This window comes from Lactuca serriola, chromosome 7 (genome assembly GCF_051521515.1).
Source record: "Lactuca serriola cultivar US96UC23 chromosome 7, Lser_US96UC23_V15, whole genome shotgun sequence".
NCBI lineage: Eukaryota > Viridiplantae > Streptophyta > Magnoliopsida > Asterales > Asteraceae > Lactuca > Lactuca serriola.
In genome coordinates this window covers 147488243-147506893 of record NC_136414.1, presented here as the reverse complement: position 1 = coordinate 147506893, position 18651 = coordinate 147488243, and the positions used below count along the sequence as shown (strand labels likewise).

The following is an 18651-nucleotide window of genomic DNA, read 5'->3' as shown; positions in this document are numbered from 1 at the left end:
TGACAAATTTGCTACTTTTGATTTGCCAGACGTATAGAAAAAAAAACCCACCGCTCCTGCCCTTGTCCAGAAGAATAATGTTAGTTGGCACGCGTCAATAGATATTGGTGCATCCATTAGCCATCATGACATCCTTCAGTAACAAGGATGGTTCCTATTGAAAACTGTCAACGCAGCCACACCTCTCTATATAAACGATATCAGTACTACTTCTCACAAACATAACATCTCTCTCTCTCTCTCTCTCTCTCTCTCTCTCTCTCTCCATACAAACAATAATGGCAAAGTCGAACTCTAATCTTTGTGCAGTTGTTCTTTTAATATCAATTCTAATAGTAGCAGTATCAGCAGGGAGTTTTTACGATGACATGGACATCAGTTTTGGGGGTGAACGTGCTAAAATTCTGAATGGAGGTCAGGATCTTTCACTTTCACTCGACCAATACTCTGGATCGGGTTTCCAGTCGAAGCACGAGTACCTGTTTGGAAGGTTCGACATGCAACTCAAACTAGTACCAGGCAATTCTGCTGGCACCGTCACCACATTCTACGTGAGTACCATCGATCGGTTCCAATCTTGAATTTCATATCTGAATTAAATATATATATTGTGATCACTCATTTGTATTAATCTTTTAAAGGCTGATAATAACCATGTCTTTGTATTAAATCACATTAGTTGTCATCACAAGGTGCGGGTCACGATGAGATCGACTTCGAGTTCTTGGGCAACTCCACGGGAAACCCTTACACAATTCACACCAATGTGTATTCACAAGGGAAAGGAAACAAAGAACAGCAGTTCCACCTTTGGTTTGACCCTACCGCAGCCTTCCACACCTATACCATCGTATGGAACAGTCTAAGAATTATGTAAGTCACGCATCCAACATAAACATTAATTGGTTCTCTTCCTTTCTCATGTTTTTCTGCTGTTCCTATATAAAGCTCTTTGTCTCTTCAGTTTCTTGATAGATAACATACCAGTAAGGGTGTTCAATAACAATGATGCTGCTGGAGTCCCATTTCCCAAGAGCCAACCCATGAGGGTTTATGCCAGCCTGTGGAACGCGGATGACTGGGCAACCCAAGGTGGGCGTGTGAAGACCGACTGGACTAATGCGCCTTTCACCGCGTTATACAGGAAATTCAATGCCAATGCCAAAAAAGTTGGTCCCAATTCAGTATCTACAAGCTCAATAAATGATGACCAGTCATGGAGTACCCAAGGACTTGATGCAGCTGGCCGAAATAGGATCCGATGGGTGCAAACCAAGCACATGATCTACAACTACTGCAACGACCGCAAACGGTTTCCCAATGGTATTTCAGCGGAATGCAAGACCTCTAGATTCCTTTAAGCCTGCTTACTAACTTGATATCCATATTTTTTATTCTTTATTGATCGATTTCTGATCTTCATGATTATTTATTCTTTGATTCATTGTAAACATTCAAATTGAAAATACAAATAAATACACAAGTATAAGATTCCATGTACACTTTAAAAACGCATTGTCTAACAGCACACTACAATAATTGAAATATCTTTTTCGTTCATATCTAATTATATAGTTTAGTTGGTCAAAATCGAAAGTCATTAGTAAAAACATTATAATTTCTAAAATCCTTTTTTTTTCGACACTACATACAAACTTCATTATGTGTAGAATTAACAACAAAAAATGATCCTAGAGGTCTATCATTGTTTTCGATAGGAAACATTGTATGTGGAAGAAATGGCTAAAGTCTCGTATGCCTTAGTTAATTGTAACTTCATGTATATATGATACGTTATGCACTAGATCTTAAATTGTAATGTAGTGGGAGGCGGTAGCAGGTTTATGTCAAATACAAGAAAAAAATTAGGAAGGGATGAAGTGGTCGTTATGCTATTTGAAAAGCACTTATGTGGTTACCTTACCTTTCAGAAGAAAGAAACTAGTCATAGAAGGCTTCAGTGATGTAGATAAGAGATGTTCTAGATATTTAGGGAAAACCATAACAGGGTTTTTGTATACCATTGCGGGTATAACCATCAGTTGGATATCCACACTTTGGAAAGAGTATTCATCTATTAACCATAGAAGCATAATGAATGGAAATTGAAAAAATTATCCTTAGAACTTATTTGGTTGAAAATTTTCATATATTTGGGCAAAAAAAGACTGTGTCCTACTTTATTAAAACCATAGTGCATTTCACCTTTCAAAGAATCTAATCATTCATGATAGAACAAAGTATGTGTAGATGAAGTAACGGTTTATCAAACAATCAATTAGCCATTGGACTCGGAACCCAAAGAAGATCCTTGGTACTAAGAATCTAGTAGACATGTTTTCCAAGGCAATCATGATACAGAAGTTGAATCTATGTAAAGCGTCAATTGGTTTCTAGATACTTGGAAAGATAGTTGGAAAGAAGGAAGGCCTATAGAGAGATGTGGTTAACAAAGATTAAGTTTAGGTGGCAGAAGATTGGTTGATTATTTTCCACCTGGGATATTGTGAGTTGAGGAGCCTGATCTTTCTTTCAACCACATTGTCGCTATGAAGACAAAGGAAAGGGCTCCTATTACTGAGTTGCTACAACGAAAGACTTCTCGGTAACTTTAGGTGTAAGTTGTACTAAAAAGATTAAAAAGTACTATCACTACTAAAAAACAGCACTTTAATGGCATGCGAACCATGGCACACAATGATTTATGATACATAAAACTCCCCGTGATACTCCAACTACCTGATGAATTGGTTATTCCTAAACGAGTCATGAAGGGTGTAACGAACATATTCTGTCTCCACATTGGATCAAGAACAGGGTCAGAAGGATCAAAAACTGCTAATTCATACAGGGCCATAGAACCGGCCCAACCAGCAACCAAAGCTGTATGCATTATATGAAAAGAAAGCAAGCATCCGGGATCATTCAATACAACGTTATGAACACGATACGAAGGCAAACCCATGAAAATACCCCTTGATGAAAGAAAAAAGACACTACATAACTTTATTGCATTGGAAATATACTATGGCTATGTGATGGACCCCCTCTTTAGTGGATTATTTCAACGCAAGGGTTCAGCTCTCCCAAAATTTGAAGCATTTAGGAGACAAACTTTTGCGTGCCCTAAAATTAATGTCACAAAACAACATTGAGGGTACCTATCAAAAAAAGTATGTCGTATAAGCATGTCATTTTGTAAGTTTTCATGAGGAATGACACACGTTTCCCATCCTTTAATAACTAGCGGGGGGGGGGGGGGGGGTGGGTTGAAAACCCGAAAATATTAAAAAACCTCGGCGCCTTGTTCTCTAATCACCTCCCATTCGTCATTTTGATGTCTATGATGCGTCTCCTCCTTCTTCTGTACAAACATCATCCGAAGAAAACCCAATGACATTTCGCCGTTGTGCATCTCCCTTTCTTCTTTTTGCAGCTCTACAAAATGTTTAGGTTTATAGGGTTCATTAAATCTCGTCCTTTACACACATCATTTATTATTCTCTCTTTCTTATTCATTAACACTCGTTCTCTCATGACTCCTGTGACTTGGCCGCCTAAAATCTTTCCTCCATTGTGCAGCTGTCTTTGCCGGAGTCCAGGTCGTTACTGGAGACTAGAGTGAACATTGATGTCGCCTAAGCCTCAGCGAGCCTCCAATGTACCGGATCTCTCTCTCTCTCTCTCTCTCTCTCTAACTTGGTAATAACTTATTCGTTTTATAAGTATATTATTTTTTTAAACTTTTTAGGTTTGAAATATTGATTATGATTGGAAATTGTTTTCATTTGTTACAAAATCCAATTGTTACTTTGTAATTAGATTGATGATTTTTTTTTGATGATTTAGTGTTAGCGTTCTTAATTTTCCTTTTGGTTTGTGCTTTCTAATACGAAAAAGATTATAGATAGTTTATTTTCATGGAATGTTTGCTTTTGCTTGCTAAATTTTCTGTAGGGGAGTTTGTAAATGTATGGTATTACTATGCATTTAGCAAATCGATTCTCCATTTTATTACCATCCTGAAATAGAAGATAAAACTATGTAGGTTGTTATACATGTTATTTGTATTAATAAAAGTTGTGATAACTTAGAAGATGAATCCATGAAAGCTAAAATGGTGACTTTTATGTAACCCATTAAAGAAATAAGAAACCTTTTTTTTAATAATCTTGCTTTATTTAATTTGCAACCATTTGGACTCTTGGTAAATTAAATGAAAGTGGAAAAGAATCTTGGAGCAATGAAGGAGAAACACACGTGACTGTCATTGATGGAATCTCTAGTCGAATCAAACATTTATTCATTTAGTATTATATCACTTGCTATTAGTTTTTGAGTATTGTTTTTTTTATAGAGAGGAGGCAACTGGGGTAACTGGATCTCTTGCAATAGGTGTAGCATACTTTGGTGTCATCAAATCGACCAAAAAATGGATTGAAGAAACACATGTGAATCTTAGAGGTCCCTAGGCTAATATGGAAAGATAATGGACCAAAGGGACTATATAAAGGATCGGTTGGGTCTCATGTTTCAATTGTTGCGTTTGAGGTAGGTGAATTGGTCTGAATACAAGTCTTAATCGGAGATGGTGTATTGTTAGGGGAATTGATAAGATATGATGAAATAGTTTTTGTATTACATTTATTTAAACATGGGAATGATTATTATTATTTGACATACTATATCTTTTTAAATGGATTGTCTTTTTTTTTTTTTTTTTAATGATATGCTATTTTATATTTTGAGACAATAATTGTCATCTAATTTGGAAATTATTAAATCCATTTAAAAAAATATTTTTTTAAAACCTTTAAAATTGTCTTTCTTTATGACACGAGCTTTAATGATACGCACTGTGTGTCGTAAATGCGCGTCGTAAGGTTACGACACATAAATGCGTGCGGTCTTCCTTTATGATAGGCCCTTCATTGACACGCATTTGCGTGTCATATGTATCCTTCTATGACACGCAATTCTTGTCATTAAAGGATATTTTTCTATTAGTGTATTTATCTAAAAATTAAGGTCCAGAATTTTAACTTTGTTACAGAAGATGCAAGCACAAATGAAAACTTAATAAAAATACAATAATTGCATATTAGGCTCAAATAGACTGCAACATATAAGTTTTAACACCAAAATGGGTAAAAATGTGCTAAATCAGGAAGATTTCATATATATTTGTCGATGATTTGTATTAAATCCTTAATGAACTGGAAGCCAACGTTGAATAGCTAATAATGCTTGTATGTATTTATACATTTGAGACATGCATAACTATTAGATGTCGGTTTGAAACTAAATATCATGTTGTTTTGAGACTAATCTAATGTTTTGTTACTATAGTTTCAATCTCTCGTGTAAATATGTGTTATGTTCACTGGTAGATACATGTTCATCCCATTCATGATACCATTTTTTTCTTGGTTTTTTTCAATAAATCCGTTAAATTTAAGAAAAAAACTATAACAAATATAAATATTCAGTTATCACCATTAAATGGTAATTTCTTATGTAGCCTCTTTAAAGAGGTTCCTCGTCCTCAAACGACATCTTCAATTTCACACCTATAGTAAATTGCAGTCACAACATCAATCCTATGATGAATTTACTTTCCCTTCCAAATTTCAAGAAATCAGTCAAGATCCCAACCTTTTCTTTTTATGATAACTTTTAATTAACATTAAGAATGTGATTGCTAAAAATATAATTGTACATAATATAATAATGGATAAAGTATAATGAATTAAGAATAAATAATCTTGAAAAACAAATTGTAGGTTTCCTTCCTATATTTCTTTATTTAATACAAGTAGAGTTGCATTTGATCCATTTCTTATAAATCTCTTATTCGTGCAAGTGATGCTTTCATTTAAAGGGAAAACCGAGGAAGGAGAGGGAAATCACAATTTTAGATTAACTGATTGAATTTAGTAATGAAACTTAATGAAAAGAAGATCTTTGGGGGAATTTGCATCCGGTTTTATCATCATTAAGTGTTACCACCGAAATAGGTAAAAAAGTTGGTAATTTAGTGAGATTTCATATGTGTTTGTCGATGAGATTGTTACTTGAGGAGTCTGGTGTTCCTTTCCATTTCATGGTCGCTATAGAGACAAAGCATGGACTCCTGTTGCGGAGTGGCTTCAAGGAAAGACTTCATAATAACTTTAGGTGTAAGTTGTACTAAAAAGATAAACAAGTACTATTTGTGTTAAAACTATAGTCTAGAATTTAACTTTGTTATAGAACATGCGAGCAAATATGAAAACTAAAACGAAATACAATAATTGCATATTGGGCTCAAATAGACATCAACATATAAGTGTTAACACCTAAACAGGTACAAATTTGCTATATTAGCGGGATTTTATATATCTTTGTTTATGATCTTTACTAAATCGTTGATCAATTAGAAGTCTATCATTATTGGTTCCCTTCACAAATGGATATATAGGTATATATTTATATATATGAGACATATGTAACTACTATATTTTGGTTTGACACTAAATATCATGTTGTTTTCAGACTAATGTAATGTTTTGTTACGATAATTTCAATCCTCGTGTAGATATCCATTATGTTCGCATGGTAGATAAATGTTCATCCCATTGATGATACCATTTTTTTCTTGATTTCTTTCAATGAATCCGTTAAATTAAGAAACAAAAATCTATAACATATATAAATATTCAATTATCAACATTACAAGGTTATGACTAAGACAAATTGTTTTAACTGCTGTTATTCCCTATAAACATGCATTTTAGATTGCAACACATTTGAGAACTCAAAAAAACAAATAATGGTAAATTTCTTAGTTACCCTCTTTAAGGAGTGTCCTCGTCCTCAAACGTCATCTTCGGTTTCACACCTACAGTAAATTATAACATCTATGTACTTGTTCAAGCCTATCACAAATTTACTTTCCCTATTAAATTTCAAGAACTCAATCAAGATCCCAACCACTCCGAAGAAATCAATATTTGCCGACTTTTAATCAACTTTAAGAATGTGATAGTTAAGAAATATAATTGTACATGATATAATAATAATGTTCTGAATGAACCAAAAATAAATAATCTCAAACAACATATTGTAGCTATCCTTCCCATATTTTTCTATTCAATGTACATAGAGTTGAGTTTGATCCATTTCATATAAATCTCCATTCCGTACAAGTGATGTTTTCATTTAAAGGGGAAGCCGAGGAGGGAGAGGGAAACCAATCTTTTGGATAAATTGGACGAATTTGGTAATAAAACTAAATGAAAAGGAAGATGTTAGGGGAATTTGCATACAGTTGTATCATCAATAAGTTTTAACACCGAAATGGGCAAAACGTTGATAATTTAGCGAGATTTCATATATATTTGTCGACGATATGTATTAAATCGTTAATCAGTTGGTAGTCCGCCGGTGCTGATGGTTCCCTTTACCGACAGATATATAATTAGTTTTAGTTTTAATTAGTTTTAAGGATTTTATTTTCCCTTATTAACAATTAAAACAAATTTATATTAGGTATGATGTCAACCACCGGTCCAAATATGACAAATTTGCTACTTTTGATTTGCCAGACGTATAGAAAAAAAAACCCACCGCTCCTGCCCTTGTCCAGAAGAATAATGTTAGTTGGCACGCGTCAATAGATATTGGTGCATCCATTAGCCATCATGACATCCTTCAGTAACAAGGATGGTTCCTATTGAAAACTGTCAACGCAGCCACACCTCTCTATATAAACGATATCAGTACTACTTCTCACAAACATAACATCTCTCTCTCTCTCTCTCTCTCTCTCTCTCCATACAAACAATAATGGCAAAGTCGAACTCTAATCTTTGTGCAGTTGTTCTTTTAATATCAATTCTAATAGTAGCAGCATCAGCAGGGAGTTTTTACGATGACATGGACATCAGTTTTGGGGGTGAACGTGCTAAAATTCTGAATGGAGGTCAGGATCTTTCACTTTCACTCGACCAATACTCTGGATCGGGTTTCCAGTCGAAGCACGAGTACCTGTTTGGAAGGTTCGACATGCAACTCAAACTAGTACCAGGCAATTCTGCTGGCACCGTCACCACATTCTACGTGAGTACCATCGATCGGTTCCAATCTTGAATTTCATATCTGAATTAAATATATATATTGTGATCACTCATTTGTATTAATCTTTTAAAGGCTGATAATAACCATGTCTTTGTATTAAATCACATTAGTTGTCATCACAAGGTGCGGGTCACGATGAGATCGACTTCGAGTTCTTGGGCAACTCCACGGGAAACCCTTACACAATTCACACCAATGTGTATTCACAAGGGAAAGGAAACAAAGAACAGCAGTTCCACCTTTGGTTTGACCCTACCGCAGCCTTCCACACCTATACCATCGTATGGAACAGTCTAAGAATTATGTAAGTCACGCATCCAACATAAACATTAATTGGTTCTCTTCCTTTCTCATGTTTTTCTGCTGTTCCTATATAAAGCTCTTTGTCTCTTCAGTTTCTTGATAGATAACATACCAGTAAGGGTGTTCAATAACAATGATGCTGCTGGAGTCCCATTTCCCAAGAGCCAACCCATGAGGGTTTATGCCAGCCTGTGGAACGCGGATGACTGGGCAACCCAAGGTGGGCGTGTGAAGACCGACTGGACTAATGCGCCTTTCACCGCGTTATACAGGAAATTCAATGCCAATGCCAAAAAAGTTGGTCCCAATTCAGTATCTACAAGCTCAATAAATGATGACCAGTCATGGAGTACCCAAGGACTTGATGCAGCTGGCCGAAATAGGATCCGATGGGTGCAAACCAAGCACATGATCTACAACTACTGCAACGACCGCAAACGGTTTCCCAATGGTATTTCAGCGGAATGCAAGACCTCTAGATTCCTTTAAGCCTGCTTACTAACTTGATATCCATATTTTTTATTCTTTATTGATCGATTTCTGATCTTCATGATTATTTATTCTTTGATTCATTGTAAACATTCAAATTGAAAATACAAATAAATACACAAGTATAAGATTCCATGTACACTTTAAAAACGCATTGTCTAACAGCACACTACAATAATTGAAATATCTTTTTCGTTCATATCTAATTATATAGTTTAGTTGGTCAAAATCGAAAGTCATTAGTAAAAACATTATAATTTCTAAAATCCTTTTTTTTTCGACACTACATACAAACTTCATTATGTGTAGAATTAACAACAAAAAATGATCCTAGAGGTCTATCATTGTTTTCGATAGGAAACATTGTATGTGGAAGAAATGGCTAAAGTCTCGTATGCCTTAGTTAATTGTAACTTCATGTATATATGATACGTTATGCACTAGATCTTAAATTGTAATGTAGTGGGAGGCGGTAGCAGGTTTATGTCAAATACAAGAAAAAAATTAGGAAGGGATGAAGTGGTCGTTATGCTATTTGAAAAGCACTTATGTGGTTACCTTACCTTTCAGAAGAAAGAAACTAGTCATAGAAGGCTTCAGTGATGTAGATAAGAGATGTTCTAGATATTTAGGGAAAACCATAACAGGGTTTTTGTATACCATTGCGGGTATAACCATCAGTTGGATATCCACACTTTGGAAAGAGTATTCATCTATTAACCATAGAAGCATAATGAATGGAAATTGAAAAAATTATCCTTAGAACTTATTTGGTTGAAAATTTTCATATATTTGGGCAAAAAAAGACTGTGTCCTACTTTATTAAAACCATAGTGCATTTCACCTTTCAAAGAATCTAATCATTCATGATAGAACAAAGTATGTGTAGATGAAGTAACGGTTTATCAAACAATCAATTAGCCATTGGACTCGGAACCCAAAGAAGATCCTTGGTACTAAGAATCTAGTAGACATGTTTTCCAAGGCAATCATGATACAGAAGTTGAATCTATGTAAAGCGTCAATTGGTTTCTAGATACTTGGAAAGATAGTTGGAAAGAAGGAAGGCCTATAGAGAGATGTGGTTAACAAAGATTAAGTTTAGGTGGCAGAAGATTGGTTGATTATTTTCCACCTGGGATATTGTGAGTTGAGGAGCCTGATCTTTCTTTCAACCACATTGTCGCTATGAAGACAAAGGAAAGGGCTCCTATTACTGAGTTGCTACAACGAAAGACTTCTCGGTAACTTTAGGTGTAAGTTGTACTAAAAAGATTAAAAAGTACTATCACTACTAAAAAACAGCACTTTAATGGCATGCGAACCATGGCACACAATGATTTATGATACATAAAACTCCCCGTGATACTCCAACTACCCGATGAATTGGTTATTCCTAAACGAGTCATGAAGGGTGTAACGAACATATTCTGTCTCCACATTGGATCAAGAACAGGGTCAGAAGGATCAAAAACTGCTAATTCATACAGGGCCATAGAACCGGCCCAACCAGCAACCAAAGCTGTATGCATTATATGAAAAGAAAGCAAGCATCCGGGATCATTCAATACAACGGTATGAACACGATACGAAGGCAAACCCATGAAAATACCCCTTGATGAAAGAAAAAAGACACTACATAACTTTATTGCATTGGAAATATACTATGGCTATGTGATGGACCCCCTCTTTAGTGGATTATTTCAACGCAAGGGTTCAGCTCTCCCAAAATTTGAAGCATTTAGGAGACAAACTTTTGCGTGCCCTAAAATTAATGTCACAAAACAACATTGAGGGTACCTATCAAAAAAAGTATGTCGTATAAGCATGTCATTTTGTAAGTTTTCATGAGGAATGACACACGTTTCCCATCCTTTAATAACTAGCGGGGGGGGGGGGGGTGGGTTGAAAACCCGAAAATATTAAAAAACCTCGGCGCCTTGTTCTCTAATCACCTCCCATTCGTCATTTTGATGTCTATGATGCGTCTCCTCCTTCTTCTGTACAAACATCATCCGAAGAAAACCCAATGACATTTCGCGGTTGTGCATCTCCCTTTCTTCTTTTTGCAGCTCTACAAAATGTTTAGGTTTATAGGGTTCATTAAATCTCGTCCTTTACACACATCATTTATTATTCTCTCTTTCTTATTCATTAACACTCGTTCTCTCATGACTCCTGTGACTTGGCCGCCTAAAATCTTTCCTCCATTGTGCAGCTGTCTTTGCCGGAGTCCAGGTCGTTACTGGAGACTAGAGTGAACATTGATGTCGCCTAAGCCTCAGCGAGCCTCCAATGTACCGGATCTCTCTCTCTCTCTCTAACTTGGTAATAACTTATTCGTTTTATAAGTATATTATTTTTTTAAACTTTTTAGGTTTGAAATATTGATTATGATTGGAAATTGTTTTCATTTGTTACAAAATCCAATTGTTACTTTGTAATTAGATTGATGATTTTTTTTTGATGATTTAGTGTTAGCGTTCTTAATTTTCCTTTTGGTTTGTGCTTTCTAATACGAAAAAGATTATAGATAGTTTATTTTCATGGAATGTTTGCTTTTGCTTGCTAAATTTTCTGGAGGGGAGTTTGTAAATGTATGGTATTACTATGCATTTAGCAAATCGATTCTCCATTTTATTACCATCCTGAAATAGAAGATAAAACTATGTAGGTTGTTATACATGTTATTTGTATTAATAAAAGTTGTGATAACTTAGAAGATGAATCCATGAAAGCTAAAATGGTGACTTTTATGTAACCCATTAAAGAAATAAGAAACCTTTTTTTTAATAATCTTGCTTTATTTAATTTGCAACCATTTGGACTCTTGGTAAATTAAATGAAAGTGGAAAAGAATCTTGGAGCAATGAAGGAGAAACACACGTGACTGTCATTGATGGAATCTCTAGTCGAATCAAACATTTATTCATTTAGTATTATATCACTTGCTATTAGTTTTTGAGTATTGTTTTTTTATAGAGAGGAGGCAACTGGGGTAACTGGATCTCTTGCAATAGGTGTAGCATACTTTGGTGTCATCAAATCGACCAAAAAATGGATTGAAGAAACACATGTGAATCTTAGAGGTCCCTAGGCTAATATGGAAAGATAAAGGACCAAAGGGACTATATAAAGGATCGGTTGGGTCTCATGTTTCAATTGTTGCGTTTGAGGTAGGTGAATTGGTCTGAATACAAGTCTTAATCGGAGATGGTGTATTGTTAGGGGAATTGATAAGATATGATGAAATAGTTTTTGTATTACATTTATTTAAACATGGGAATGATTATTATTATTTGACATACTATATCTTTTTAAATGGATTGTCTTTTTTTTTTTTTTTTAATGATATGCTATTTTATATTTTGAGACAATAATTGTCATCTAATTTGGAAATTATTAAATCCATTTAAAAAAATATTTTTTTAAAACCTTTAAAATTGTCTTTCTTTATGACACGAGCTTTAATGATACGCACTGTGTGTCGTAAATGCGCGTCGTAAGGTTACGACACATAAATGCGTGCGGTCTTCCTTTATGATAGGCCCTTCATTGACACGCATTTGCGTGTCATATGTATCCTTCTATGACACGCAATTCTTGTCATTAAAGGATATTTTTCTATTAGTGTATTTATCTAAAAATTAAGGTCCAGAATTTTAACTTTGTTACAGAAGATGCAAGCACAAATGAAAACTTAATAAAAATACAATAATTGCATATTAGGCTCAAATAGACTGCAACATATAAGTTTTAACACCAAAATGGGTAAAAATGTGCTAAATCAGGAAGATTTCATATATATTTGTCGATGATTTGTATTAAATCCTTAATGAACTGGAAGCCAACGTTGAATAGCTAATAATGCTTGTATGTATTTATACATTTGAGACATGCATAACTATTAGATGTCGGTTTGAAACTAAATATCATGTTGTTTTGAGACTAATCTAATGTTTTGTTACTATAGTTTCAATCTCTCGTGTAAATATGTGTTATGTTCACTGGTAGATACATGTTCATCCCATTCATGATACCATTTTTTTCTTGGTTTTTTTCAATAAATCCGTTAAATTTAAGAAAAAAACTATAACAAATATAAATATTCAGTTATCACCATTAAATGGTAATTTCTTATGTAGCCTCTTTAAAGAGGTTCCTCGTCCTCAAACGACATCTTCAATTTCACACCTATAGTAAATTGCAGTCACAACATCAATCCTATGATGAATTTACTTTCCCTTCCAAATTTCAAGAAATCAGTCAAGATCCCAACCTTTTCTTTTTATGATAACTTTTAATTAACATTAAGAATGTGATTGCTAAAAATATAATTGTACATAATATAATAATGGATAAAGTATAATGAATTAAGAATAAATAATCTTGAAAAACAAATTGTAGGTTTCCTTCCTATATTTCTTTATTTAATACAAGTAGAGTTGCATTTGATCCATTTCTTATAAATCTCTTATTCGTGCAAGTGATGCTTTCATTTAAAGGGAAAACCGAGGAAGGAGAGGGAAATCACAATTTTAGATTAACTGATTGAATTTAGTAATGAAACTTAATGAAAAGAAGATCTTTGGGGGAATTTGCATCCGGTTTTATCATCATTAAGTGTTACCACCGAAATAGGTAAAAAAGTTGGTAATTTAGTGAGATTTCATATGTGTTTGTCGATGAGATTGTTACTTGAGGAGTCTGGTGTTCCTTTCCATTTCATGGTCGCTATAGAGACAAAGCATGGACTCCTGTTGCGGAGTGGCTTCAAGGAAAGACTTCATAATAACTTTAGGTGTAAGTTGTACTAAAAAGATAAACAAGTACTATTTGTGTTAAAACTATAGTCTAGAATTTAACTTTGTTATAGAACATGCGAGCAAATATGAAAACTAAAACGAAATACAATAATTGCATATTGGGCTCAAATAGACATCAACATATAAGTGTTAACACCTAAACAGGTACAAATTTGCTATATTAGCGGGATTTTATATATCTTTGTTTATGATCTTTACTAAATCGTTGATCAATTAGAAGTCTATCATTATTGGTTCCCTTCACAAATGGATATATAGGTATATATTTATATATATGAGACATATGTAACTACTATATTTTGGTTTGACACTAAATATCATGTTGTTTTCAGACTAATGTAATGTTTTGTTACGATAATTTCAATCCTCGTGTAGATATCCATTATGTTCGCATGGTAGATAAATGTTCATCCCATTGATGATACCATTTTTTTCTTGATTTCTTTCAATGAATCCGTTAAATTAAGAAACAAAAATCTATAACATATATAAATATTCAATTATCAACATTACAAGGTTATGACTAAGACAAATTGTTTTAACTGCTGTTATTCCCTATAAACATGCATTTTAGATTGCAACACATATGAGAACTCAAAAAAACAAATAATGGTAAATTTCTTAGTTACCCTCTTTAAGGAGTGTCCTCGTCCTCAAACGTCATCTTCGGTTTCACACCTACAGTAAATTATAACATCTATGTACTTGTTCAAGCCTATCACAAATTTACTTTCCCTATTAAATTTCAAGAACTCAATCAAGATCCCAACCACTCCGAAGAAATCAATATTTGCCGACTTTTAATCAACTTTAAGAATGTGATAGTTAAGAAATATAATTGTACATGATATAATAATAATGTTCTGAATGAACCAAAAATAAATAATCTCAAACAACATATTGTAGCTATCCTTCCCATATTTTTCTATTCAATGTACATAGAGTTGAGTTTGATCCATTTCATATAAATCTCCATTCCGTACAAGTGATGTTTTCATTTAAAGGGGAAGCCGAGGAGGGAGAGGGAAACCAATCTTTTGGATAAATTGGACGAATTTGGTAATAAAACTAAATGAAAAGGAAGATGTTAGGGGAATTTGCATACAGTTGTATCATCAATAAGTTTTAACACCGAAATGGGCAAAACGTTGATAATTTAGCGAGATTTCATATATATTTGTCGACGATATGTATTAAATCGTTAATCGGTTGGTAGTCCGCCGGTGCTGATGGTTCCCTTTACCGACAGATATATAATTAGTTTTAGTTTTAATTAGTTTTAAGGATTTTATTTTCCCTTATTAACAATTAAAACAAATTTATATTAGGTATGATGTCAACCACCGGTCCAAATATGACAAATTTGCTACTTTTGATTTGCCAGACGTATAGAAAAAAAAACCCACCGCTCCTGCCCTTGTCCAGAAGAATAATGTTAGTTGGCACGCGTCAATAGATATTGGTGCATCCATTAGCCATCATGACATCCTTCAGTAACAAGGATGGTTCCTATTGAAAACTGTCAACGCAGCCACACCTCTCTATATAAACGATATCAGTACTACTTCTCACAAACATAACATCTCTCTCTCTCTCTCTCTCTCTCTCTCTCTCCATACAAACAATAATGGCAAAGTCGAACTCTAATCTTTGTGCAGTTGTTCTTTTAATATCAATTCTAATAGTAGCAGCATCAGCAGGGAGTTTTTACGATGACATGGACATCAGTTTTGGGGGTGAACGTGCTAAAATTCTGAATGGAGGTCAGGATCTTTCACTTTCACTCGACCAATACTCTGGATCGGGTTTCCAGTCGAAGCACGAGTACCTGTTTGGAAGGTTCGACATGCAACTCAAACTAGTACCAGGCAATTCTGCTGGCACCGTCACCACATTCTACGTGAGTACCATCGATCGGTTCCAATCTTGAATTTCATATCTGAATTAAATATATATATTGTGATCACTCATTTGTATTAATCTTTTAAAGGCTGATAATAACCATGTCTTTGTATTAAATCACATTAGTTGTCATCACAAGGTGCGGGTCACGATGAGATCGACTTCGAGTTCTTGGGCAACTCCACGGGAAACCCTTACACAATTCACACCAATGTGTATTCACAAGGGAAAGGAAACAAAGAACAGCAGTTCCACCTTTGGTTTGACCCTACCGCAGCCTTCCACACCTATACCATCGTATGGAACAGTCTAAGAATTATGTAAGTCACGCATCCAACATAAACATTAATTGGTTCTCTTCCTTTCTCATGTTTTTCTGCTGTTCCTATATAAAGCTCTTTGTCTCTTCAGTTTCTTGATAGATAACATACCAGTAAGGGTGTTCAATAACAATGATGCTGCTGGAGTCCCATTTCCCAAGAGCCAACCCATGAGGGTTTATGCCAGCCTGTGGAACGCGGATGACTGGGCAACCCAAGGTGGGCGTGTGAAGACCGACTGGACTAATGCGCCTTTCACCGCGTTATACAGGAAATTCAATGCCAATGCCAAAAAAGTTGGTCCCAATTCAGTATCTACAAGCTCAATAAATGATGACCAGTCATGGAGTACCCAAGGACTTGATGCAGCTGGCCGAAATAGGATCCGATGGGTGCAAACCAAGCACATGATCTACAACTACTGCAACGACCGCAAACGGTTTCCCAATGGTATTTCAGCGGAATGCAAGACCTCTAGATTCCTTTAAGCCTGCTTACTAACTTGATATCCATATTTTTTATTCTTTATTGATCGATTTCTGATCTTCATGATTATTTATTCTTTGATTCATTGTAAACATTCAAATTGAAAATACAAATAAATACACAAGTATAAGATTCCATGTACACTTTAAAAACGCATTGTCTAACAGCACACTACAATAATTGAAATATCTTTTTCGTTCATATCTAATTATATAGTTTAGTTGGTCAAAATCGAAAGTCATTAGTAAAAACATTATAATTTCTAAAATCCTTTTTTTTTCGACACTACATACAAACTTCATTATGTGTAGAATTAACAACAAAAAATGATCCTAGAGGTCTATCATTGTTTTCGATAGGAAACATTGTATGTGGAAGAAATGGCTAAAGTCTCGTATGCCTTAGTTAATTGTAACTTCATGTATATATGATACGTTATGCACTAGATCTTAAATTGTAATGTAGTGGGAGGCGGTAGCAGGTTTATGTCAAATACAAGAAAAAAATTAGGAAGGGATGAAGTGGTCGTTATGCTATTTGAAAAGCACTTATGTGGTTACCTTACCTTTCAGAAGAAAGAAACTAGTCATAGAAGGCTTCAGTGATGTAGATAAGAGATGTTCTAGATATTTAGGGAAAACCATAACAGGGTTTTTGTATACCATTGCGGGTATAACCATCAGTTGGATATCCACACTTTGGAAAGAGTATTCATCTATTAACCATAGAAGCATAATGAATGGAAATTGAAAAAATTATCCTTAGAACTTATTTGGTTGAAAATTTTCATATATTTGGGCAAAAAAAGACTGTGTCCTACTTTATTAAAACCATAGTGCATTTCACCTTTCAAAGAATCTAATCATTCATGATAGAACAAAGTATGTGTAGATGAAGTAACGGTTTATCAAACAATCAATTAGCCATTGGACTCGGAACCCAAAGAAGATCCTTGGTACTAAGAATCTAGTAGACATGTTTTCCAAGGCAATCATGATACAGAAGTTGAATCTATGTAAAGCGTCAATTGGTTTCTAGATACTTGGAAAGATAGTTGGAAAGAAGGAAGGCCTATAGAGAGATGTGGTTAACAAAGATTAAGTTTAGGTGGCAGAAGATTGGTTGATTATTTTCCACCTGGGATATTGTGAGTTGAGGAGCCTGATCTTTCTTTCAACCACATTGTCGCTATGAAGACAAAGGAAAGGGCTCCTATTACTGAGTTGCTACAACGAAAGACTTCTCGGTAACTTTAGGTGTAAGTTGTACTAAAAAGATTAAAAAGTACTATCACTACTAAAAAACAGCACTTTAATGGCATGCGAACCATGGCACACAATGATTTATGATACATAAAACTCCCCGTGATACTCCAACTACCCGATGAATTGGTTATTCCTAAACGAGTCATGAAGGGTGTAACGAACATATTCTGTCTCCACATTGGATCAAGAACAGGGTCAGAAGGATCAAAAACTGCTAATTCATACAGGGCCATAGAACCGGCCCAACCAGCAACCAAAGCTGTATGCATTATATGAAAAGAAAGCAAGCATCCGGGATCATTCAATACAACGGTATGAACACGATACGAAGGCAAACCCATGAAAATACCCCTTGATGAAAGAAAAAAGACACTACATAACTTTATTGCATTGGAAATATACTATGGCTATGTGATGGACCCCCTCTTTAGTGGATTATTTCAACGCAAGGGTTCAGCTCTCCCAAAATTTGAAGCATTTAGGAGACAAACTTTTGCGTGCCCTAAAATTAATGTCACAAAACAACATTGAGGGTACCTATCAAAAAAAGTATGTCGTATAAGCATGTCATTTTGTAAGTTTTCATGAGGAATGACACACGTTTCCCATCCTTTAATAACTAGCGGGGGGGGGGGGGTGGGTTGAAAACCCGAAAATATTAAAAAACCTCGGCGCCTTGTTCTCTAATCACCTCCCATTCGTCATTTTGATGTCTATGATGCGTCTCCTCCTTCTTCTGTACAAACATCATCCGAAGAAAACCCAATGACATTTCGCGGTTGTGCATCTCCCTTTCTTCTTTTTGCAGCTCTACAAAATGTTTAGGTTTATAGGGTTCATTAAATCTCGTCCTTTACACACATCATTTATTATTCTCTCTTTCTTATTCATTAACACTCGTTCTCTCATGACACCTGTGACTTGGCCGCCTAAAATCTTTCC

The 18651-nt window shown here is 34.8% G+C and overlaps 1 protein-coding gene and 2 pseudogenes across 1 annotated transcript; all 3 read left to right on the top strand.

Annotated features, from left to right (window-relative positions):
- Nucleotides 1–244: 244 nt before the first annotated feature.
- LOC145061261 (xyloglucan endotransglucosylase protein 1-like) lies at nt 245–1500 on the top strand. The gene is made up of 3 exons (XM_079008690.1): nt 245–551; nt 680–873; nt 965–1500. The coding sequence occupies exons 1-3, from the start codon at nt 279–281 to the stop codon at nt 1359–1361; spliced, it is 864 nt and encodes a 287-aa protein (XP_078864816.1). The 5' UTR covers nt 245–278; the 3' UTR covers nt 1362–1500.
- A 6294-nt stretch (nt 1501–7794) lies between these two features.
- Nucleotides 7795–9049, top strand: LOC145061254 (xyloglucan endotransglucosylase protein 1-like; annotated as a pseudogene).
- A 6281-nt stretch (nt 9050–15330) lies between these two features.
- LOC145061253 (xyloglucan endotransglucosylase protein 1-like) lies at nt 15331–16585 on the top strand (annotated as a pseudogene).
- Nucleotides 16586–18651: the final 2066 nt, after the last annotated feature.